Raw genomic sequence first — 25,976 nt, 5'->3', positions numbered from 1 at the left:
GGAAAATCTTGAAGTGACCTTAGATTAAAGAACAGAGGTCAGACTCAGATGGCAGTTGGAAGAACTACCTTTGTCGATTTGAGAATCTGTGCAGAAAAGGTAATTCATCTATATCTGAAATCTACTTTTTATATTTACCAATGAATAAATAGAAATTTAATGCCAGAATGAATAAAGTCTCAGGGATCCCTGTCTTCCTGTCCTTAGGAATATTAGAATGGGTTTTATACAACTACATACTGCTTCTAACATAGATGATTGTAAAGTCCTGGAAGACTTAGAAACTTATTTCTTCTATGTAATTATATGAAAGAAGTATTTTTGAAGAGATAACCATATAACTCAAACACTATTCTTCCCCACAAAAACACACAGCATCACCTTTCACTTAAGTAAACAAATAAATTATAATCTTGATTATGGTATTGTTTGCGGCAATTTAACTTTTTCTGAACATAGCTCTTATTTTATTATAATGCTTGAATGATTCACATGCAATGTTTCCGATCCACTTTTCTTGGCTTGTGAAACTTTTTAACGAAATGCTAGCATTTGCAGGCACCAGATGTTCTGACATAAGGAGAAGCAATATGTAAATTTTAATCCATGCTAGGAACAATAGCCTGCAGGCACCTTTCTCTTATTACATGAATTATATACTTAACCACATTGTGGTCGATTCTATCAAAATCACCATCTAGAATGTTGTACTCTTGTCTTATGGTTGCCAATTAATGAAACTGATATATATTTAACATGATGGGTATCCAGTACTTAACCAATAAACCTTACTGTATTTTATCATTTAACCACCCCATAGCCAGAATTCTGCAGGTGATTTTAATAATATCATGACTTTCTAGGCAGATTTTAATATTCCTCTTGGTGGTTAGTAAAATTAATGTTTGTATTATATCTAAATGGTTTATGACTGCACATGTCACTTATTTTAACAAAAATATTAAAACCTGTTACAACTTTCTTCCTTTTTTTCCATCATTTTGACTCAACTCAGAGTAGAGTGTGTGTGTGTGTGTGTGTGTGTTTCTAATAGATGAGGTTTGGGGCTAGCTTTAAATGTTGCCTAGATGTAATTTCCATTAAAAAGTAACAGAAGTAGAGCATATTCTTATATGTGGAGTCACTCCTACTATCAAGAGATTAGAAAATTTTTTGTAAGCTCCCACATAGGCAGACATGTTTCTATACCCAAATACACTATATATGTACATACACACACTACAAACAATCAAGTATAAAACCCATTCAGTATCTACTTTCTTCAGTCTATATAGTGTCAAAAAAATCATTCTCACTTACCTTTAGCTTATCAGATTGGTTCTTTTCACACAGAAATTATTATATTGATCAGCATTTTTTGGTATTGATAATGCTTTAAGAAAATATTTATCTGATATAATTTTTTTAAAAAGCAATGAATCTACACTTGAACATAGAATACCACCTTTTATAGTCACCTCAGAGCCATCCTATTTTATTATTTTTGAAGCAGGTATGTAGAAAAAAATTCATTGACATGGTATTAAATATTACAAAGTCTTAACATTTAGCTGAAATTCTTATTAATTTCATTATCAAGGGATAGGTCTAGTCAATACCAATTAGCAGCTTTAAAATGTTTTACATATTAAAATACAGCATTCTATTTATCCTAGATTGTCTGGGGACTATCTAGTATATTAAAAGGTTTTGCAGAGCTTCTTAGTGATTTCATTGCTACAATTATGCCTGTTAGCGATTTTGAAACATTTTGATAAATATTTTCCATAAATCAAAACCATAACAGCATGAAGAAGCAGATGGCAGGAGACTATATTTTAAAATCTAACAATTACTTTCATTAATAAGAAATACTGGATCACTGTTTTTGGCATGGACTATAAAGTAAGCAGTTGTCAGCTGTGAAATCTTGAGGCTGTTAAGTATCCTCTTAGATGACTAAAACACATTCTGTATTTTCCAGCGCAGTCTATATACAAAGGCAGAACAAAAAGTATATTAAAGCATTTAATAATTCTTTGCTTTCATTTTATATATGTGCAAAGAAATGTTGGTACATTTTAAAAAGCAAGTGTACAAAGATTCATGTATGTATTAGAGAACACAGTGCTTTCTATATTCTTAGAAAATAAGACACATTACTTTGTTACTAAAACTGAAAAATAGCAATAGTTATAAATTCTACAGTCTTATTATGCTAACAATGTTTTCTTGATCTTACCAATGTTAGATTAAAATTATAGGAATATTATTTCAACTATTCATATATATAAAATGCTATTAAAGTCAAAGATTTTTAACTACATTGTTATTATTAAGATTAAATGGCTGAATTAATTTTAGCCTTGTATGCCATAAGCAACTGCAATGCTATTAGATAAGATCCTTAAATTTGGTTAGCTTTTAAACTTCAGTAGCCATGTTAAAGAATAATATAATATGTAACTTCCTGACTGCATATAATTCTTTCAGCATATTTTGCATATTTTCTATTTTGTTTGTTACATATAACCACCAGCTTGGAATAACGTACAAGTAAAAGTTATTTCTGTGGAAAAAGCAAAGTTGTAAGTACAGAATTTCTGAAATAAAATGGCAGTGTAGGAATTGGAGGGGTAGAATTGAAAACACAAAAGTCTTTAACTTTATTCTTGAAGCCTGTTGGATAAATGGAGGAAACAGATTGTTTACTGAAGATTTCATCATTAGAAAATACAATAGAAATCATTTGGATATGTAGAAATATATACACAAATCCCTTTACAGGAAAAACATTAAAAGTTCCCTTTTATGTATAAAGCAACAGATAGCAGTATTTCATCATTAAATTGGTTGAATCCAGTGGGAGTTTTTTTAATCAAAGTAACTACTTTCTGACAAACTCCTATATCCTCAAATTCTCTATGACTCTCACAGAAAAAAAAAATGTAGCACAGTAAATTTTAAAGGAAACTATTTTTATCAGATACTGAATACTTTGTTTACAAATTAGAAACCATACAAATGATAAAATATTGGTGTATACAATGAATAATGATTACAGGAAGGTCTAAGACACATTAGATCAGCAACACTCTAAATGTGTTAAGTATTTATTAAGTAAATGTAATGAAATCTCTGTATATGTAACTTACACTAACTCAAACTGACATCTTGTACTCATCAACAAGCAGGGCACTGGAAGGGCAAATGATGTAATTCCATGTAGCAGATACAGGCTGGGCCATTATCAATACTGAAGCAAAATTCAATCCTTCAGGTATTTTCAAGAAACCCAGATGGTTGATCTAGTGCTGATAACACGGCAAAATGATTAACTGATTCCAGTTTTCATCTACATCTTAGATATTATAAAGTTGATAAATATCAGCCTAGAGATATTATAAAAACATTGAAACATTTAGTTATGCCATTTATTTATTTAAATATCAAAATTCCACAGTATCAGAACAGCAAAAAAATATTTTCATTATACTTTGAAGGATAAGAAAATTCAAATATGACAATCTATCAAAACAAAGAAAAAAACATTCTTTTTTACCTTGTGAAATCTAACTTCTGCCCTGACATAAAGGCAAATGAGCGTATCAAGTCAAGTAACTGATTGTGTCTAATTTTTTAGAAGTAACAGCTATTAAATATTTTATTTACAGTCACGTGAATGGAAAAGAGTGAGTTAAAAAAGGAGGAAGAAGTCTATTTCTCAATGTCCTTAGCTCATCTATTTATTATTTAGAGCTTTTGTACCCATATACAGAAATCTGTAGTCACTGACATCAAATCTGTAAACGGAAGCAATATGGTTCGAATATATATTCTCCAGTTATGGGGGAAATTTGAGAAGAAAGGACACTAAAAAGGAAAAAACATGAAGAGCTACATCTACTAATAAGATGCCTTTGTTATTTTAAGGTAACTGGGTGTTAGAAAGTTTGCTTAATGTGAATCCACAAAACGAAGCCAATATTTTAATAACAAATAGAGGAAAAAATTTGGATGGGACCTTATCTTAAAAAGATAGCTAAAAAATAATAAAAATAAAATTGTTTTATCTCATTTTTACAAAGTTTTTATTATGATTGCAATTATGCATTAATTCCTTGAATGAACAAGGCATTGTTAATTGTGTGTTCATATTCCAGTGACAGCTGAAGCTCCTCAAGACAAAATTGTTTTGTAAACAATATGCTTCTTTTCCTGTTTAAGTCTCATTTCTGCAAAAATATTCTAGGCATCCATCAATTTTCCCAAGGATCTCTCTCGGTCCTTAGATATTCAAATAATTTGCCTGAGGAATTTACATTATTTTTGCTTTGATTTTTGTATATATCATTTAAAAATGCTATTGCCAGATATTTACAACATTCAATAAGGAAACAACATCCAGTAGAGAAACTGATCCATAAATATATAACATAAGTATATCACAGAAGGTGTATATATAACAGGGATATTATAACGGGGACAATTATAAGTGAACAACTTTCTTAGTGAATAGCCTAGTGTTTGGTACACTTTCACTTACCTATGCAACTTTATCACTGTTCGGGTTGGGATAATGATATTCAGGTAACTAGGGCTTCCTCCTCCATCATTATATATGACATTAAGTGTGCACTTAGCTCTTGATAGATACATAGTTACAATGCTATTTATTAAGCAACAGACCTGATGCTGGAATTCTTCATCTGGGATCCAGGGAGACATTTAGGAGGTCCTTCATGCCTCTTAATGCATACAAATTTGGGTCTGTATATACAGTTCTGTATTTTTTCTGTGGAGAGGGTCCATAACTTTCACTAGATTCTCAAAGCCTTAAAACGTTAAGAACTACTGACTAAAATTAATTTTTGAATTTACTTCAGTTGACTGTGACAACACCTTTACTGTTTACTCTGTCTTTAAAATTTTAAAATTAAAAATCCATTTTACAATCCTCTGATAGTTATCATAATCTGAAAGTAGCAGCAAATATTAATACCATTTCCAGATCTCTTTTGTCCATACTCTATCATCCAGTGTCAAGCCCTTTACTAGCTAAGATTATAAGAAATGGCTTTCAAGTCTGGGTGGTAGTACTTTGGCAGAATGAGAAATGATGACAGAGTAATGACATTGTCAGTGTAAGTTTTCTCAGAATACAAAGAAATTAGAACATTGTATAAAATGAGAACAGAATTTACGGTCTACCTAGAATGAGGTGTTTTCCACTGACCCCCAAATATATTCCTTCTTTATCGTTTGCACTATTAAATATCAACAGACAATAAAATGGAACTTTGTCGTAAAGTTAATAATGCTCTCTTGAAAATTCTTGAGGGAGTGTATCTTATTGCTCTCTTTCACATGGCCTATTTAAGATGAATTTACCTATCTGTTGTCAGGCTATTCTTATAAATTAAGAAATTTTTCCATGTCAAACAATGAAAATTATTTTAATTCTCCAAGTTCTGAGCTAATGCTGTAAGCTAAGCTTGAGATAATTAATATATCATAAGAATTTAATATTTTCCCACTTTCATTAGCATTAAAATCTCAAAGTTTGTGATGATGTATTTTTCCTGTAATACCTGAAGTGCCCTTTCAAAAACTTATCCCAAAGTTAACATTCATGAAAGATCACATCTCAATTGCATTGGTAACATAGCAGTAGCATTTTAATTTTTAAGCTTCTCCCTCCTAGTTAAAAAAAAAAATCTATTTCTACTACATCATTTCATCTTGGTTTTCAAGGGCTTCCACAAGTTAGTATTTTCCAGGACTCCCAACAGGCATCTTCTAGGGTGGCCAGAACTCTCTAAATGAATATCTCATGAAGACACTTTCCCAACTTGTTCTCACTTCCATAATTTGGTTGATGTTATTCCCCTAAATAACTTCTCCTTCATCAAATTATGCTTTTAAAAGGAGTTAAATTGTATTGTTCCCACAGACTTTGGTGATTCTCCAACCTTCATTCATCTTCATTTTCTCTGACCTTCTGTGTTTGTAGTTTACGCTGCACCATGTAGACTTTAATTTTAAATGTTTTCTATCTTTTGTTGTTTCTCAGGTAGTTTTGTTAACTTCCCAAGGAGTAAGATCTTGCTCATCTGCTCTACATTTTCACAGAACCCACTGCAGTTTTGAGTATCCCTCCATAAATACTCATTGATTAGATGATCATTCACGCAGGTCCAGCACAGAGCAACATGATTGGTCAGTCACCACCTAATGCTTAAAAGAAGCTCAAGGGAGAAAAATCTAAGTAAAGCAGCATAGATTTAAATATTCTTAATAAATGCTAACAAAGCTCAAAGATCACAGGGTACTCTAAGTACTTACAGGAATAGAACTTTATCCTCCATTCGAGCTGAATGTAATAAGAACGGTCTTCTGTTTTACTAATTATTTTGCCAGTTGGCAATCTAATTTTCAATATTTTGTCATTTTGGAGCAAAACTGTATCAACTAATTAATTTAGACCCAATTTTGGCTACAGTGATTAGTTTTATTTAACAAATTGACAAACTGTCCTAGTAAGGGGGACTTTTGATATTTTATTTGCTGAAACTGATTACCCAATATCTCTTATTGATGAAGAAAAAAAGATTTGGTACATGATTTCAGATGCTGACTAGAAAATCAGAAGAATAAAAGGGGGAAAAGGGCACATGCTACCTGCATTGTGTACCTGTGTGGGGGGGGTATGTTTGTGTGAAGCAATAAAATTCTAGTCAATATTCTTGAGGAAAGTATTCAATGTGTTCCTTTTCTGAACCGAGCATGTCTCCATAAATATGCAAAAATGCTTTGAGAATTAGTGTGATTGAACTGACAAAGGGGATTACGGTGTAATTTTAAAATCCAAAGTTTTTTGTAAATTTTCTGTATTTTATTGTGGAAAATTCTAATGTTTATTGTAGATTCACTTTTCAATTGAAAGTGGCAGATAATCCATCTTTTAATTATTTTCTCTATAATGCTTGAACTTCAGACATGTCTACCAGACAATGGAGAAAGGCAATGAACCACCAGACCTGTTGATCTTGATTCTTGAAAACTACTGTTATCAGAGTTGAGTAGGAAGGTGATGGAAGTAAATAAGTAGAAAAACATTTGTATGTTTCAGGTTTATACTCTGCAGTCTGTTTAGTTTCAATAGCACATCACCAAGTCACTACTTTTAAAATACCAGTAGAGACCTGTTTCTTCTGTTGTGCCTCTTACCAAGAGAAGAAAATTTAAGAAGATTTGGACTCAGTAGTCAAAGAGAAAATAAATCTTTTTTAGCGCTCCATAATTCTTCAATACCATATTTCTTCTTCTTGTGAATTCTTCTGTTATTTCTAATCAATCAGTTTTCATGAACAATATATTCCTTTCAGAAAAAATAAGCCAAAGCAATACATGAAACACAGAACTTAATTGCATAGCACCAGCATAGAATTGCTTCCCAGTTGATGAATTGAGACTGTTTAATTTTTATAACTCATCGCCATCAACTGAGCTAAAACTACTTCTCCTACTGCTCTCTTTGGAAACTGCAGGGGAAGTGGTAGACAGCAGAGGATCTGTTCCAAACGGAGATATTGTGTCATCCAGTAGCATGTCATCCAATCTTTGTTCTTCTTTCAGAGCCGCACTAAATGATAAATCTGTGAAGTGTGACAAAGGATCAGAGAAGGCCATAGCTTGATCACAGAGCTCAGGGCTTGTCCCCTGAGACAGAGTCAATTGTTGGCAATAGTCTACTGAATTCTGCTCAAGATGGGTCTGTTGTTTGGTGACATGAGCACCTAAATCAACTGTGCCAAGTGAAGCCAGGGTTGGCAGACCATGAGCACGAGCCTGTATTTCTAGTTCCTGCAATTTCAAATAAGAATAATTAAATAATGACTTTAAAAGTGAACTCAACTCTAAAGAATAAGCCAAAAATAGACCTAAAATATTAACAAACATTCACTTTGCAAATAACAGAGTGCAGTATATTTCTAATGCCTGAAAAACAACTCTGAGAAAAATACTCCGATTTTTAAAAAAATTCTACTCCCATTGTTCTTTAAAGGAATACATTACATACAATGGTCCCGTAGGGGCTCAGACTACAATACAACTATTTGGAGACAGAGGGAATCTTCCATTTATTCTCCCTGATTAATTTCTCACTATTTTCTTAGAAACAGAGTAAGTGTTTTACCTGGTTATAAGCATGCTCACATATTAAAGAAAAAAAACTTGAGAGTAATGAAAATCTATATTTTGAGATTTTGTGTCACATGAACAGATGAGGAGTGACAATATAAACTGGCACAATATGCCTTTCAGCAATGAAATCCATAGCAATGTTGCTAAAGAAATAAAAGAGAGGAGAATTTAATGTCCAATATTATCTAGAGAAACAAAAAAGTTCTGCTTATTATTATTTTTCAGCTGGGATAATATCATGTGTGTTTATAAAACTGATTCTTTTTTCTGCATTTTGCAATTGTCATTCATTACATACTTTAAAACCATCTTGGTTCTGGATATCTAATCAAAACCTAATCGAATCAACCTAATTCATAAACTTCTAAAAGGCAATAAAATTATCCATGGAAAGGAAAGATAATTGTTAATAAGAAAAAAATAAATTAGACCAATGAATAAAACTGATGACAGGTAAGCTACGTGGTTCATGACAACGTTCTTATAAAAACCTGAATCCGGAGTAGAAGCCGCCTGTTAGCCTGTTCTAATTTCTTCTGTCTGTGTTCTAATTCTCGAGCTCTCTGTTGTTCTTTTTGTAGCCACTTGATGTACTCCACTGATGCTTTTAGAATGGTTCCTTTGTTCCAGCGCATATCACTGTAGAACGAAGAGATAACCTTTTCACAATTGTGCGTGTCAGCAGAATTCATAAGAACTTACAAAATCTTTTACATTAATATGAAATAATGATTTACATGACTATTATTCACTCTTAGATATTATTGCTTCTGAATAGAAATTTTAATAGAATAGTTAAGAAGCCCTTATATAGTAAAATTAATCCCAGAATGAAAATAAGTGTCAAAAGAAAGTAATAAAGTGACTTTTTGTGGGAGAGCTAAATGCAATATCATGATTCTACCATTACAGTTTTTATATTTTTAGTGAAAATTGCTTTTATTATTAACTCTGAGATTAAAATCTATGTGCGGTATTTCTGCATTAATGAACTAGGAAATGTACATTACTGAGGACTTAAGCCTAAATTTTTTAAGATCATTTCAAATGTACCAATCTTTTAACCTACTTTCTAATATGGTTGCTTTTATGCTTCTAAGAAAAAAAAAAAATAAAGTCCCTTCTGAATGATGATACCGAGTGATTGTGAAACAAATCAGTTTGGCAACATCACTTTATGCAATAGAGCAAAACTTTCTAGAATCATTAGGCAAGTTTTTCTGCAGAAAAACCAACAATACTTTTTTTTTTAAGGCTGGATATCTATTTTTGAATAAGTTTAAGATAAGTAAATATAACTAGAAATTGCCGATAATCTTCAGGCTATAGCATAGAGAAATACGTTATTAAAACTTCAGGATAAATAATAAATCTGGAATTACAGAACAGGCTACTGATTTTAATATCTGAAAACATACATCAAAGCATTTAATAATACCTGAGAATTGATAATATGTATGGAGAATGAGGCCAAACTAATTGCTAAAAGTTATTCCAAGTTGCTGGAAAAAATCTAGATGAATTTTCAATTTAGATTCATGAGATTTCTTTTAATATAGCATAAAGTAAGCTTGTAGGGAAACTTTTAAAAGACATTACACTGCATGTATTTTTGGTTAATGTGATCTACATGAACTACATGGAACTTAATATGTATTTATTAAGTGCCCAGAACTGGGAAAATACTGCTTATGAAAAATCTGACTGGCATATGCTTCACTAGAAGTTCAGGTTAGAAGAAAATTCCATTAGCTGTAACAAATTAAAGGAAGATACATTTTTCTACCACAGGTGAAAATGCTTATTAGGTGAAAATGCCTGAATAAGCCACCTTCCACTGAAATGCACCAAACCATTGTCAGTGTCTGCCTCAAGTTTGAAAATGCTTTGTCAGTTCTCTGGGGCCCTAACAGCTGTTGATCTCATTCCACTCACAGTGATTTATCTGGTGGTGGGAATGGTAGGGGAAATGAGGCTCCTTTTGCCATTAAACCAAGAAGGTGTCTGTCACTGAAAAGTGTAGTGAACTCCTAAATTAAAACTCTAAGGATCAGCAGGAGCCTTATGGTCCTAATTTTGTTTCATTTCTTCTCATGGGAAGGAAAACTTGAAGGACAAAAGGAATAAGATGAAAAGAATAACCTCAGTCAACTTTACAGTTTAAGGTTCTGTTTATTTAGGTGTAAAATAAACGTTCAAAGTGGTGGTAGAAACCACACAATAGGTTTTCCTACAGTATCTACCTGATGTCATTTCACTAAATTTTTTAAGGTTCACTCTATTTTAAAACCATTTTTATATATGAGATTTTTTCATAAAATATTCCAAGTTTTTCCAAACTTACTAAGGAGATGTTTGCTTCTCTCCCAAAATAATTTCAAGCAGCTAGTCATTTTCATTTTCTACAAAATAATTTTCTTTGAAAAACTTAAAACTTTGGGGGAGTTAAAAGCTTGAATGTATGCAGGGCTAAAGCAGGAAACAGAAATATATAAGTTGAAATAATAGTGCTGCCAGGCAGAACTATGGAAAAACTATCTGTTGTCATCTTAGTAGTACACATCCACTTAAAAACATTAAAAAAGAAAGAAAGAAAGAAAGAAAGAAAACAGCACAACACGCCTGATTCTTCTTGTTTTGATCAACATTTTATAACTTCTACTTTAGAAAGTCTTATTAGGTTTCATTTACTACCTCAACTGCCATTCTTACACAAAAGCAGGAGAAAGTTCTGACTGTAGAAGAAAAAAAATCAATTTAGTTTTTAAAAAGTAATCAATTATATATATATATATATATATATATATATATATATATATATATATATATATAAATAAATTAGAAAAAAGAATAATTTGATAGCATCAATAGAATAATCCATGCTCTGTTGGCATTTTTATATCTATGAATAGGACTTTTTTGGACATATGATTTAAAAAGCACATATAAAGTAGGTCACCACCATATATCTGTAGAAATGCTTTACTTTTTGTTAATTTTGTTTGGTTTTATTTTTCACTAATGGTTAAGAGATCATCATTTCCTGTTGTTTGTTTTTCATTTAATCTTCTCAACCTATTACCTCAACAACAGCTGTTTACTATTTATTTTCCTTCTGACCTTACTATTTTGACCTAGCAAAGTACAAATTTCTGAATGTTTTTGATACACAAAAATGGCAACTTCATAGAATTCAAAATGTCTCATGTGTTAGCTTTCATTTCCTAAGCCAACCCCTAAGTTTATTCTCGTCATGAGCTGGAATGGTCCTCGGAGCCTTTTTATAACCAAAGCTTCAGAGTTTCTGCTGTTTGCCCAAGAGCATGTGGTGTTTAGAAAATAAGTCCTAGGTCTCTTCTCTCAATTCAGTGCTTTCTGCAAATCTGTGGCTCTCTTCCTTTTTCAAACGCATCTGCCGTAAGAAATGTGTTTTCTATTGTGATCCAGTGCTCTCTTTGCATGTAGAACTGCAACAAAGATTTCATGAGGTACTGTTATCTTCCTTATGTGTAATATGTAATACTCTGGTATTTTTAGTGCCTACATATGACATAATACAATTAAACAATTAATAAACCCCCTTTCTGAAATCTACAAGGAAGAGAAACCACTGAAGAATGCTTATAACGAAGTTTTCCCAATTATGGTCCCTTTCAGCTCTGATTCTGTAATGAACTGATTTTTATATTCTAGATCAAGGGTAGACAAACTGCAGCCCACAGCCTGTTTTTGTCACTAAAGTTTCATTGGACTTCATCATGCTCATTCATGTACATATTGTCTATGTCTGCTTTCATGCTACAATGGCAGAGGGGAATAATTATGGCAGAGACTTTATGCTCACAAACCTTGAAATATTTACTATCTGGCCATTTAGAGGAAAGGTTTGCCATCCTCTGTTCTAGACAATGAATTAGAACTAGAAAGGAGCCATTTTATAACCAAAGTTTCTATAAAAATGTAGAATAATAATTATCCCTCACACAAGCTTTATAATTTTAAGGCATTCTCATACATATTATCTGATTATATATGTGTGTGTGTGTGTATGTGTGTGTGTGTATAATATATTTGGTGCTTTATGGGCATGGTGACATCTAAAGATGTTCAGTTAGGCTTCAGAGTCCAATCTTACAGTCTCATCTGTTTTCTGCATATAACCTTGCCCTGGCACTGTTGGTTAGCTCTACCAGTTACAAGAGAAGCTCTCTTAACTGACCTTTATCTAATCACTTTCAGGATTAATTAATGTTCTCTGTTCCCTTTGTGACACTCATTGCCTGTTGTCAGAACAAAGTAGATAATAGAGGCCACTAGGTTACCTTCTGAGACGCCCAGGTACTTCTGTTATCCTTGTGGTGACATGTACTTACTGACAGGCTGTTAAATGAATGCCTATTGTACTTACTATTGTGAGAGTATAATTAAATTATATACATGTTAGCTAATGAAATATGAATGGAAAATAAGAAAGATTATTTATAAAAATAGCTATTGCTTTTAGGGAAAGTATATTAAAGGCTTTAGAAAAACTCAAATTAAACATCAGTAAAGATAGGTTGCTAAAAATATACTGTAACAAATTAAGGTGCAAATATTTTTTAAAAATCCATGTACACTTAGGTTGTTGGCACTTAGGTTTTTGTTTTATCTTTAGGAAATCAAAATAGACTATACGTTTTTGTGCAGTTTATGTTAGAAAGAAATTGAAACATATATTCAAGGCTTTGTTTGGCCTTATAGCAAATGTTTTGTGAATATGTGCATTTATATTTTAAGTGTGAATAAAAAGTCCTATCTGGAAAATGGGTGTTCTTTTCTGCTAATAGAGAGTTGCATGCTTAGACATTTCAAAAGACTTGAAAAGCTATTAGTAGGACCTACACCAAGACTGAGGTCTTCAGATTCTCCATCCAGTGCTCTTTCTGCCATTCTACTCTAGATGTCATCACTATCCTGAATGCCCATGAGAATAAATATGGCATTTCCTTCCATTGCAGATGATTAACTTGTCCTAGTAAATCAGCACATTTGAATTTAGGGAAAGAGTATTTACAAATTTTACAAATACCACTTTATCAAACACCATCATTTCTGAATAATAGTTAATTGCCAGTATTTGGAGAGTCCAGTTCTTAATTTGAACAAGAAATTTTTTTTTAGGTCATTATTAATGCTACAATGTTCTCATGATTTTGGAGAAACACTCAATATTCTAAATCGATATGTTGATTAATCAGCTATTTCCTGAAATTTATAACCTCAAACATCTTGTTAACTGACTTTGTGTCTGTATGATACCAAAACTTGGCTGAAAATTTAATTACAATAACCAATTTCTGGTTGGCATCAACCAGTATGTTTCTAAAATTCCATTTTTTTGCTTGAATATCTCCAAAAATTTGAAACCTCTGAAAATTCAACAATCCAATTTTTACGTACACATTTTTTAAAGTAGCTGATCTTTATTTGCTGCATTCTAAAAGGCAACCTGAAAGAAGACAACAAACTGAAAGTAATATGTCAAGTAATTCAAACTCCTGCTTAAGAAAAGTACCACTGCTAATAAGACAGTAAAGGCTTGCTTAACACTGCTTTGTTGAAAAAATTCATTTCTCTCCATGGCAAGTTGTGCTTACTTAACAGTCATTATAGAAGAGGAAAGGAGGGAATCAGGGGCAAAACTTAAATTGGAAGAATTGCTATAACCATAAACTGAAGATATCGTTATCATGAAAGCATTTGATACTACTAAATTTGCTAATATTGGTACCATACAGAATGATCCACTAGGTACTGAGAAGAAATCATTTACTTATTTCCTATAGCTCAAAACGACAAGTGTGTAACAACCTTGATGCTTAATAACTCTCAAACTTGAACAGACATTTTAAAATGAGACCAGCAGTAGCCTTAACTTAGCCATAAGCTGCTTAGTTTCCTAGTCATTGGCTCTCCCCTTCCCCTCATCCCTCCCACTCATTTTGGGGGTTACTGAAACCATAACACTATTAGAGAAATGATTTTTTGAACTCACGGATCATTAGACTTTGGAATAAGAGTGCCAAGCTCCTTGATTCGGTAATTAATATTATACCTTCTTCTTCTTTCAACTATTAAAAAAGAAATATTATTGATTATTCTCATTAAAGAAGAATTCACTTTGGTCAGTTGTAAAATTTAATAATAATATTTTAAAAACAATGAGCAAAAATTTTCCACTTAGTCAAAAGAATACTCAACAATAAAATAAAAATTTAAATGTTTTATTCTAAAAGTAAGAATAACATTAAAATTGTGATTCTATTGTTCACAATGATTTAAAAGCACTTACTCTCAAAAACAACGTTTTTATCATTCTTTGAAATCCTATAATATTGCTATAATATTTACTCATACTGAAATTATATATGTATATATATTCTCTCCTCTCATATCTTCTCATATACTCTACTAAAAGGCTAACACAGTTTGGCACATGATAGGTGTGTGTGCCCAAGTAGACCATGACTTCTTTAAGGGCAAGGACCATCTCTTACTTCATTTTGTATCCCCAGAGGGCTTGGCATATAAAAATAAATATATGTTGATTAGACTATAAATACAGTTTTCTAATTGGACAACTTTCAATAACATACAGAGCAATGATTCTTAAACTTTGGCATGCATCAGACACACTTGGAGGGACTGTTAAAATCTATTTGTATCCCATACCTAGAGACTCTGATCTTAGTAGGTCTGGGTTGGAACCTAAGAATGTGCATTTTTAACAAATTCCCAGGTGATGCTGATGCTGTTTGTCTAGGGCCCATACTTCGAGAACTATTGATATAGTTTTTATTCAGAGACTCTTTTCTCTGTTTGTATTTCCATGCATTCATTGCTTAGGGAAATTTTACGCATCTAGCAAATGTTCAATAAATGTTAAATACACAAACCAAATATACAAATAAGTAGAATTCCCTATACTGACCCTGACCTAAGAGCAATCTTACAGAGCATAGAGTACTCTTATAGTCTACTCTACATTTCCAGTATCAGGAACCACAACTTACATATATTTTCTCAGTAGATAACATTTTTAAAGTTTTTCAGGGAAATGAAGGAACAAAAAATTCATGAAGAAAAAGAAAAATATATGTCAAAACAGTAAACAATACATGCTTGAAAAATAAGATCTGCGACTGGAAACAAGGAAAGACATGAAGGAATATCAATTGTCTTCATGAACTGACTCTACAAAGCAGTTTAACATGAATGAATTTGACCTTGAGGAATAATACATTGGGAGTCCTCTGAAATTAGGATATAATTGATTCTTGGGAGAGTTTATTTTCCCTCTTTACAAATCCTGTTTTCCCTGGGCATGTGATTCAAAAACTTACACCACACAAAAAAACTGAAAAGAAAATAAACAAAGATAAAACTGATAGAAATATATTTATATTTTACAGTGAGAATTTATGAATAATTCTATGTTCACACATACTCACTCCTATATTATAAAACAGATTTTTAAATATAAGATGAAGAGCAGCTATGAGGGATGTTCAGTTTTATCTCAAAATAGGAGACTGGTTTAGTCCTATAATGTTTCTTCAAAATCTATTATTTAAATGCACCTTATGTAAAATATCAGAAATTCCTACTCTACTCTTCTTACATTGTGCTCAATCAAATTATTAATGAATAATTATAATGAGAAGTTTGGTTCCTTAATGTTCTCAGATTCAGTACACTAGTTTGTAAAGGAGTCAAGTTTCAAGAAATTGCTAAATTATCTAATGCTATATGTGATTTCACTCTTCACAAAGTTTTTGACATATTCATTCATTTCTGTTCTTAGATTCAGGCAAGAGGTGCCTCTCTCCCATACTAAAGAGGAGCCCCCTTTAGGGCCTTTTCTTACCACACCCATCCCTACTGAGCAAGGCAGCCACAGGGCAAAGGGACCTCCACTTCTTAACTACACTCTGGGTAATTTGCCCCAGGTATATCCTCCCAAATGCCCGGAGCCCACTTCCAGAGCCTGTGTAGACTGCTTCCCACGTCCATCCTCCTGAGGGAGATTCATGACTCCAGGGTGCTCACTCTAGGCCCAAGACACAGACAAGCAGCAGTTTGTAGAAGAATTTATGAACTTCAAAATATAAGATGAGGGCTTCACACTCATGTTTGAGGCCACTTGCAGCACTGAATGGAATAGGGGGTAGAGAGAAAAGTGAAATGGGCTGCTGGCTATGGGGCTGGCATTGCCCCACCCTGACATTGCCACTCAGAATTCCAAGGATCTGAGAATTATAATTTCACACCTCATCTTCCAGTCTTTAGGGAGGATAGAGCATACTTAATTTAGCACTTCTAGACTTGTTATAACTTTTAAGTATTTAGACAAATGGTAAGTGGGACTTTGTCCTCTAGCCATGATCTTCATAAATGTTAAGGGTTGGCCTAGATTTACATTAAAAACGTGATGTTAGTTTTTTTTGTGACATTGATATCTCCAAAAAGCAAGATCACTCTCTAATGGAATCCAGATTAGAAAACACTTTGATAATGGGCATACCGGGCACCTGTCATACTTTACATGAAATGACCTGTCGCTTAAAGTGTAAACAGAGGAAAGAAGGAGCAAGGAGAAGAGTAGTTAGTAGGTTTAAAACTAAGAGAGAAGTCTGCACTTCCTTGATTTATCAATTCATTCTGCCAGCAATTAGCTCCCCATACTCATCCTCTACTTGTCTCATAATCTGGACCAACACTTAACTGCTCTGCCTCTAACGGATCAGAATCAGATCATTTCCCTTTCCAGGACTACCCCAAGGACTGTTGTAACCACCTGCCAGTTCTTTCCTCACTCACATGGTCATTGTGACATAGGCAGGTGCTTTATGAACAGACAGATGTAGGTTTCACAGGTACATGTAAAATCTATTTCAACTGACCACATGTAAAGAAATTCCTGGTTTGTTTTAGAGCTTTAAAGTTTGTATTTATTTTTATTCTATTCTATACTTTTGTCATTTTTTGATTTGGTTCCCAGAACAAAAAGGCTTCACATTCAGTTAGTCAAGCTCACTTGGGACAGTTAAGAACTCGAGACATGACAAAGCATCTAAAGCTCACCTTGCCCCTAAACAACTTCCCTCGACTGCATTTATCCATCTCATGTGACCCATTATCGGAGTCAAATTGACCCCCAGGTAGGCATCTGAACCCCCTTGTTTTGCAGCAGTGGAATTCATCAGTACAACATAAGCAATACTTTCAGATAACTTATCACTAGGAAGGAAGGAGCAGATTGACACAGAAAGATAAGAACCTGGAGTTATGTTTCTTACTGTTTAAATGGGGTACATTTTCTAAAGTCACTTTTATCTCTTTAAACCTTGGAGTCAATGAGTCACAACAGAATTCAAATGTAACTCAATGTACTCATCTCTGTCACATGAAGCTCTCTTGAGAGGGAGAGAATGATCAAGGAGAGAACTTGAGATGTTTCACTTCATAAAAATGTACAGCTTTTCTGAGAGATCACAGTGTTTAAATTTCCCAAAATAGCTCTTCCAGTGAGATGTACAATTAATTTTGGTCATCTGACCTCAAAATATTTATGGAGCGACAATAAATATCACACATTTTAACCTCTAAGCATTTTGTCTTAAATAAATTAATTTTGTTTAGAAAAAAAGGAAAATATACTCACTGAGGTTGTGGTTGTCCTTTTTTTGTCTCTCTTTTGCCAAAGCTCGAGTATCAGTTTCTGATCAAAAGGAAGACAATTGAAACAGTACTTATTTCTACCTTACAATCTTTCTAGTCAACATAATTCAGAAATGCTAGGTAAAAATACAATATTACTTGCTCCAAATGGTATAATAATTTTTTGCAAATACTTAGAAATTTGGAACAGAGTGTTCTTTTAGTAAGAGGCAGTAGTAAAACCTATGGGCTTTGAGTAGTAAAACCTGGATTTCTGTTCTGGCTTTCCATTTAATAGCCTCGTGGTCTGTTACCTAAGTTCTCTGTGTCTCAGTCTCTTCATCTGTAAAATTGGTATAATATAATACCTACTTGATAATCATTGTGAAGATTAAAAGAGGTACAGTACACAGAATATATTAAACTACTTAACCGGAGGAAGGTATAGCTCAGTGGTAGAGCGCATGCTCAGCATGCAGGAAGTCCAGGGTCCAATCTGCAGTGCTTCATTAAAAATGAACAAATAAAATAAATAAACAAATAAACTGCTTAATCGTTTTTATTGTGGCTTCCAAGATTAGGTCATAAGAGACATTTTCCAGCTTCCACTTTGGTGTCCCTTGGATTGCCAGTTGTTATGTTATGGGGACACTTTAGCAGCCCTATGGAGAGGTCTACAAGGTAAAGAACCAAGGTCATTTGCCAATAAACAGTACTAACTTGCCAGACCCGTGAGTGAACCACCACGGGAGCTCATCCTCCAGCTGTCATGTGGCAAGAGTCTGTATCTCTGGCTAACATCGGGACTGCAATCTTAAGAGAGACTCTGAGCTGGAACAAATTTTCTAATCCATCCCTCTATTTCTGAACCATAGGGGTTGTATGAGATAATAAATGTTTATTATTTCAAGCTGTTAAGTTTGGGGTAATTTGTTATACATCAAAAGATAATTAATACAGTGTTCTTTGAATTATTCTAGTTTTTAAAATAGAGGTATAGAACATTTGTACATTTTTACATTTGTCTTTTAAACCTATATTAATTAATTTTAGTCTAAGTAATTTGAATGTATAGACATTATTGAGTTATTGATTAGACACCAAAATGAATATATTGCATTTACTAAGAATATTGATATTAACTATATAAAAAAATTTTAAGACTAGTGTCTGAGTTCCAAACTAAAAACTTGATACAGAAATTTCAACTGAATTTTATTTTATTTTTATGGAGAAACTAACACTGGACTTAAAAGTCAGAAAATCCTTATTTTGATCCACTTCTGCTCCTATTCAGCTGTATGACTTTGGGAAAACAATTCCTCTGATTCTTGATTCCCTCATTTATATACTGGAGGAAACTGACAGTGCCATTATAATTCCTTTGAGTTGCAACAATTTAAAAATTTACTATTGAAAACCAAGGAGTTTTTTAGCCATGTGAAAAAGTTAAATGTGAATCATAAAACCCATAAAACAAGCTCAAAAGGGGAAAATCTAACTTCCTCTAATCTATTAATTAATTATTTTGCAGCCATGTTAGTAAGTTGCATCTTTCAATATCAAAATGAACCTATGTTAAGTGAAGAACTTAGTCAAGCTGTCATATACATATGATAGAGGTTATGTGTTTAGAAATATGCCCAATTACTAAAATAATTAATTCAGCTGAACTGTAAATTATATTAACTTATTGCTTGGTTGTCATAGAATAAGAATATTTTCAAATATTTTTAAAATTCTATTTAGCTTGGAAATATATGTTAGTCATGTCTTATGTAGTTGACTTTTAAAAAGGATAAAACTATAAAAGCAACGTTACCTGTAATTTCTCTTTTCATTGGTAGACTGCTTGGACAGGAAGCACTTGTAAGTCCCATGTTAGCTGGTGAAATTCTCTGCTCACCACTATACACGTCCAAAATACTTCCAGATAGCTTTAGAAGAAAAAGGAAGAAAAGATCAATCAAATTCTTGGTGAATATTGGTATATTTAGTTGTATATATTAAATGTCATTTTGTTAATAATAATTTGTAATATATAGCATTTTAATTTTAAACAAGAGTATGCATTGACTGTAAAATCATTGTAGGATACTTGTGGATAAGATATGTTGAGAAAAGGTATTTGTGTTTAAGAGAAAGGAGAAATTAGTTCACTTGTGAAGAAAAATTTTGGTTAATATTTACAAAATTAATGAAAGTTTGATCCAGGACATTACCTGGTGAATAAGATTTAGACAAAAATCATTATACATATTAGCAAAGCTGGAAAGTTCACTGCATATCATAAATTAGATATAATGGTTGAACATTTTGGAAGCCTTCTTAATACCGTCAGTGCTACCAGCAACTCATAGTCAAGAGGTATTTTACACTGTTAATTAAATAAGAAACTTTCTTTCCTTCTTGGAAGACATACTTTTTCTCATTGTACACTTAATGTTCTAGATTATTCTAAATAACCCGGCTAGTAACCAAAAGTAGTCTAAAACTGCTTTTGCCTCTAATGGATATAGTGTATGTCTAATTATAGAAACACTGCAATTCTTAAAGTGCTTCTTGGGAACAATTTTTCAGAATGCTAAGATGCTGTATACACAATTCAAAATTGTATCAATTTGTTATTTGAAATGTGCTTATTGATTTTTATCTCCCAAGAAAATTAAATTTAAATAATATTCATAACTCAACATTCATTATTCCAGAACAAGCTACATTTAAAAGGTAAAATTTGAACATTTAAAATATTTCCATTCTAAGTATCTTTATTTCATTTCTGGGAAGTCAACCATGAGCGACATTTCTTTCCTGAGGGACAAGAAGCAATATAAGTAATCAAAAACTATAGCCAGATTATTGCAAAGACTCCTTAGTCCCACTTTTTGTAAAACTCCAATTCAAACCAAGGGAATTTTCTTAATACTTATAAAATCAGACTGGAAACAAATGTAAATAAAGGACACATTACTAGTTTCTGACATAATTAGTTCAAAATTAGTTTCTGACATAATACTCTATTAAACTACATATAATTAATATTGTACATTCCTGAAAAAAAAAGAACTTTGAAAGTATAGTGGAAAAGCAGGCTAATACCTAAGTGTATGTGCATATCAATAAGAACATTACAGACTGCAAATGGTATTCTAATGTGTGTTTTCATATATCGGTTCTTTTTGTTATTTATTAAAACTCATTTTAATTTTATATAAACTCATTGTTTTAAAATGCATTTTTACTTCTTGGATGTTAGAAGAGAGCTAATTAAGGAGGGCTTTTATTCCTTTTCAATTTTCTCACCTGAAAAATAGAAACAAAGTTGATCAAATTGAATAAATGATGAGTATTAATGGCAGAATAATACAATTAAGAAGAAATTCTAAAAGCAGATATCTCCTTAACATCTGAGTCATTTAGCTATATTTGTAAAATTAAAGTCTCCAAGATCTTTTCCTGAAAACCCTGTTAGTTATAAGCTGAGGCATCACCAACCTGAATTGTACATTTCTGCTGTGCCTTTGAGAAACATAATGGACATGCTAGACAAAAAGACAGGGAGTGAGGGAGAAGGAAGAGGGAAGAAACTATGGAAAGGGTACTTTTCTCTGAAGAGCTTGAATTCAGATGGATTTCAATGCAGCAGTGTCAAATAACAGAAATGTTTAAGAAGAAAAGAAGCCATATTACATACACACTGCAACAATAAAGTGATAGATTCTTAAATACAGCATTTCCCTGAGTCCATATTACCTGGTCAGACTGTATCCAATGCATTTTTCCTTAGAAATTGGGCTGAAATTCTGATAATGAATCTAATCCTACTTAACTGTAGGTATGGTACATCTTCTCCCGACCTTGGTTATTGTCTAATTTATGCCCTAAAGCACAATGATTAATATCCTATTTAATTTTATGCTGTAGGTACTACTCTATTTCATGTAAATGGCTAATCACTTTTTGAATATCATTAGACAATTGGTTTCAGTTTCAAAGTATGTTACATTTCATGTACTCTAAAGAGATTTTTCTCCATTAAAAGATATGAGGACAATGTTAGTGAAAATTTAAAGATTGCATACACATTAGAAAAGACTTACAAAGCTAAATTATATCTACTGTTGTCAAAAGTATAAGTTACTTAGGTACTACGGTCTAAGTCTTATGTTTATTTCATAGAGTAGTAGGCAACCGGAGAAATATTTTATAAAGAAAAGTTTATTATTCTTGTTAAAAAACAGATTACTTTTCAGTAAAACAAAATCATTAACATAGCAATAAGGAAACATATTATTATTAGAAACAAACTCACAAATTTTAAAGACATCTAATATAAACTATTTTTAACAAAGTAGAACATACTGCTCAAGACAATTCTTCATTCCAGTAGAAAAAAATGAACTCCTGATCTGAGAAGTGGCTTTGAGGGGAGAGGTGATTGACAGTGGTTCCTGGTGTCCAAGATTCTTACCCCAGATTTTATTCACATCTCCTCTACTAAGATCATAGAGACTGAAATGAATAGGGAACTGACCTTCTCACATAGACACTATTTTTCATAGTAGCCAATATTCCCTAAAGAAAACGTGCTCACAGGTCACAATGTCAAAATATTAGAAGAAAATGACTATTTTAAATATTAAATCACACACAGTGTTAGAAATAGCAAAAGCAAAAATTTTACAAATAAAAAGATCACATGAAAACAAGTTTTTAAAATTAGCCTAATATACATTCCAAAAGAAATAAAGTAAAGTATTTGTAATAATTTATGATATAAAATAAAAACGAGTAAGCATAAAAATGGCCAAAATAATCAAGCAGAAATAGAAGACATGAAAATATAATAGCTGAATAAAAGAAAACTATAAAATGGAAAATAGAATAATGGGTACACTGAGAAAGAAATAAAATTATTGGTGAATTATAAATCTAAATTAAAGTAATCTCTCAGGAGGATGAAGAAAAGGATCAAGAAATAAAACATATGAAAGAAAATCTAATCAGTATGGAGGGTAGAATTATTAGAACTAAAATATAGATAAGTATTAGGAGTCTTAGAGAGAGAGAGAAACGAAATTGGAAGAAAGAAAATATTTTAAGAAATAATGAAAAAAAAAGAATGGAGATGCATTTCTTAGAATTAACACTAAATAACATGTCAAAGTCTTCTTCTAAAATCTCATTTTATTTTAGCATTATTTTATTTTGATTTAAAAATGAAAGGGACACCCCACAAAAAAGAAACAAACAAACAAAAAAGAAAAAAAAATGAAAGGATCTATAGACTATCCAAAGAAAAAGATAGGAAAAACCTACATTCAGACACATTACAGTGAAATTTAAGAATATACAATGACAAGGAGAAAAATATAAAAGCCTAAAAAAAAGAGAGAGAGAAGATTATGTCCAAAGGAACAAGAATCTGATTAACATAAAATTTTTCAGTGACAAATGGATGAAAGAAGAAAGTGAATCAGTATTTTTAAATGTTTAAAGAAAAGAACTTAAAATACTCACAGAGAAAAAAATGTGACAATGAATATATATATATGTTCATGTATAACTGAAAAATTGTGCTCTACACTGGAATTTGACACAACATTGTAAAATGATTATAAATCAATAAAAAATGTTTAAAAAAAAGAACTTAAAATGAAGAGTTTTATATCCAGCCCAAATATCATCCACATATGAGGCCATGATAAAAATATTCTTAGAGGTATAAAATGCTTAAGAATATTTACCCACAAAGACTAACATTGAAAACAGTTTCAGGTGAAGTAAATATGATATAAATAAATACAAATATGATATGAACAAAACCCATCAACTATCTTGATAAAATAGTTGTTGTCTAAAAAAGAAGAGAGAACCAAGATCAAAGATAAAATGAAATATAAACCATATAACTCAATATTAAAGTCTAGGTAATATCAGTATGATTGGGTTGTAGTAGTGAGGAAACCAATGGACATGAAAGTGGTAAAAAAAAAAAAGTACTAAAGAAAAACATTAAAATACTTAACACTTAAACAATAAAATAAGATGAGAGAAACAGGTGAAAAATATATCAATAATACAATCAGTGTAAATAGGTCAAACTCCTCAGCTAAAAGTTTGACAGTTTGAGTAAAAATATAATATTTAGATTTATGTAGCTTACAAGAGACACAGCTTCGTAGTAAAAGGCCACAAAGGTTTAAAGTTAAAGGATTAGCAAAGATATATCCAGCAAATTCTAACCGTAGGAAAGCTCATGTAGCTATATTAATATCAGAGAAAATAGGCTTTACAATTAGAAAAATTATTAAGGATAGAGAGAGTCACCATTTAATAATAAGGAATTCAATTCTCCAAAAAGGCACAGCAATTATGAACATGCATATACTGAATAAATTAACCTCAAAATATGTGAAATAAAATGTTTTCAAGCACAAGGAGAAATTAATAAATCCATCAATGTAATGGGAGATTTCAACACATTTCTCCCTTGTTTTTGAAGAGTCATATAGACAAAAATAATAAGCAATGTTATATATTTGAACAACAAAAGAATATTTTGGCCTAATAGACATATATAGGTCTACATCTAAACATTAGAGAATGCACAGTTTTCCTAAGTACATGTGGAACATATATAAATATTGATTGTGTACCCAACAAAAACCCAAAATACAAAAAACAAAAAACTCCAAACATTTAAGAGTCCTTGATTTCCTAAATATTTGGAAATTTTTAAATGACCCAAGAGTAAAGATAAAATCATACTGGAATTTAAAAATAAATAAAAGGTACCGAAAACACACTTGAAGAAACTTCTGAGACATGGTAAAGTAATGCTTTGAAGGAAATTTATACACTTAAGAATGAGAAAAATAGATAAAATTTTGAAATTTGATAAACTAAGTATTTTTTTAAGAAGTTAGAAAAATAACCAAATAAACCCAAAGCAAGTAAAACAGGTAATAATTAAAGATCATAAATCAGTGAAAAACAAAACAAAGCAAAATACAAAAGTTTTATTTTCTTTTTTAGGTTAACAAACTTGACATGCTTCCCATAAGCCTGATTAAGAAGAATAAAGATTAAACAAATGATATTTTAAATGAAAGGAGGATACGACTACAGTACAAGTTGAGATTTATCAGTTTTTTTCCCCAAGGATCAGGAATAAACAAGACCAGTATACCTGCTTTTGCCACTTCTATTTAATATAGTATTAGAAGTCCTAACCAGAGCAATTAGGCGCGGAAAAGAAACAAAGTCATCCAAATTGGAAAAGAATAAGTAAAACGATTTTTGTTTACAGATGACAAGATCTTACATTTAGAAAACCATGAGATTTCACACACACACACACACACACACACACACACACACACACACACACAAACACAGAGAGATATGTGAGCTAATAAATTAATTCAGCAAAGTTGCAGGATGCAAAATCAACATGCAAAAGCTAGTTACATCTTTACACACTAACAATAAACAATCTGTAAAGGATATTAAGAAACCAATTCTATTTGCAATAACATCAAAAAGAATAAATTACTTACTGAACATAGACGCCAAAATCCTCACCAAAATTTTAGCAAATAGAATCCAACAACACATAAAAAAGATTATACATCATGACCAAGTGGGGTTCATCCCAGGGACACAAGGCTGGTTCAACATATGCAAATCAATCAACGTAATACATCACATCAACAAGAGAAAGGACAAAAACCACATGATCATCTCAATCGATGCAGAAAAAGCATTTGATAAAATTCAACAGCCATTTATGATAAAAACTCTCGCCAAAGTGGGTATAGAGGGAATATATTTCAACATAATAAAAGCTATATATGACAAACCTACAGCCAACATAGTACTCAATGGTGAAAAACTCAAAAGCTTCCCACTAAAATCTGGGACAAGACAAGGATGCCCACTATCACCACTCCTATTCAACATAGACTTGGAAGTCCTAGCCACAGCAGTCAGGCAAGAGAGAGAAATAAAAGGGATCCAAATTGGAAAAGAAGAGGTAAAAGTGTCATTATATGCTGATGACA

At 31.9% G+C, this 25,976-nt stretch overlaps 1 protein-coding gene across 6 annotated transcripts in view; it reads right to left on the bottom strand.

Annotated features, from left to right (window-relative positions):
- Window positions 1-2,642: 2,642 nt before the first annotated feature.
- The window catches only part of TFEC (transcription factor EC), a 73,853-nt gene continuing 50,519 nt past the window's right edge, over window positions 2,643-25,976 (bottom strand). For 5 of the 6 annotated variants that reach the window (XM_064487417.1, XM_064487418.1, XM_064487419.1 and 2 more), the window contains 5 exons: window positions 19,733-19,847; window positions 17,915-17,971; window positions 14,246-14,321; window positions 8,700-8,847; window positions 2,643-7,866 (listed from right to left, as the gene is read on the bottom strand). In XM_064487417.1, coding sequence (XP_064343487.1) covers window positions 7,486-7,866; window positions 8,700-8,847; window positions 14,246-14,321; window positions 17,915-17,971; window positions 19,733-19,847 — 777 coding nt within the window. In that variant the 3' untranslated portion in view covers window positions 2,643-7,485. The remainder of the gene's footprint in view (window positions 7,867-8,699; window positions 8,848-14,245; window positions 14,322-17,914; window positions 17,972-19,732; window positions 19,848-25,976) is intronic. The other variant, XR_010381607.1, reaches the window with a different exon arrangement.

The sequence above is a fragment of the Camelus dromedarius genome, chromosome 7 (genome assembly GCF_036321535.1).
Source record: "Camelus dromedarius isolate mCamDro1 chromosome 7, mCamDro1.pat, whole genome shotgun sequence".
NCBI lineage: Eukaryota > Metazoa > Chordata > Mammalia > Artiodactyla > Camelidae > Camelus > Camelus dromedarius.
This window is presented reverse-complemented; position numbering and strand designations above follow the sequence as displayed.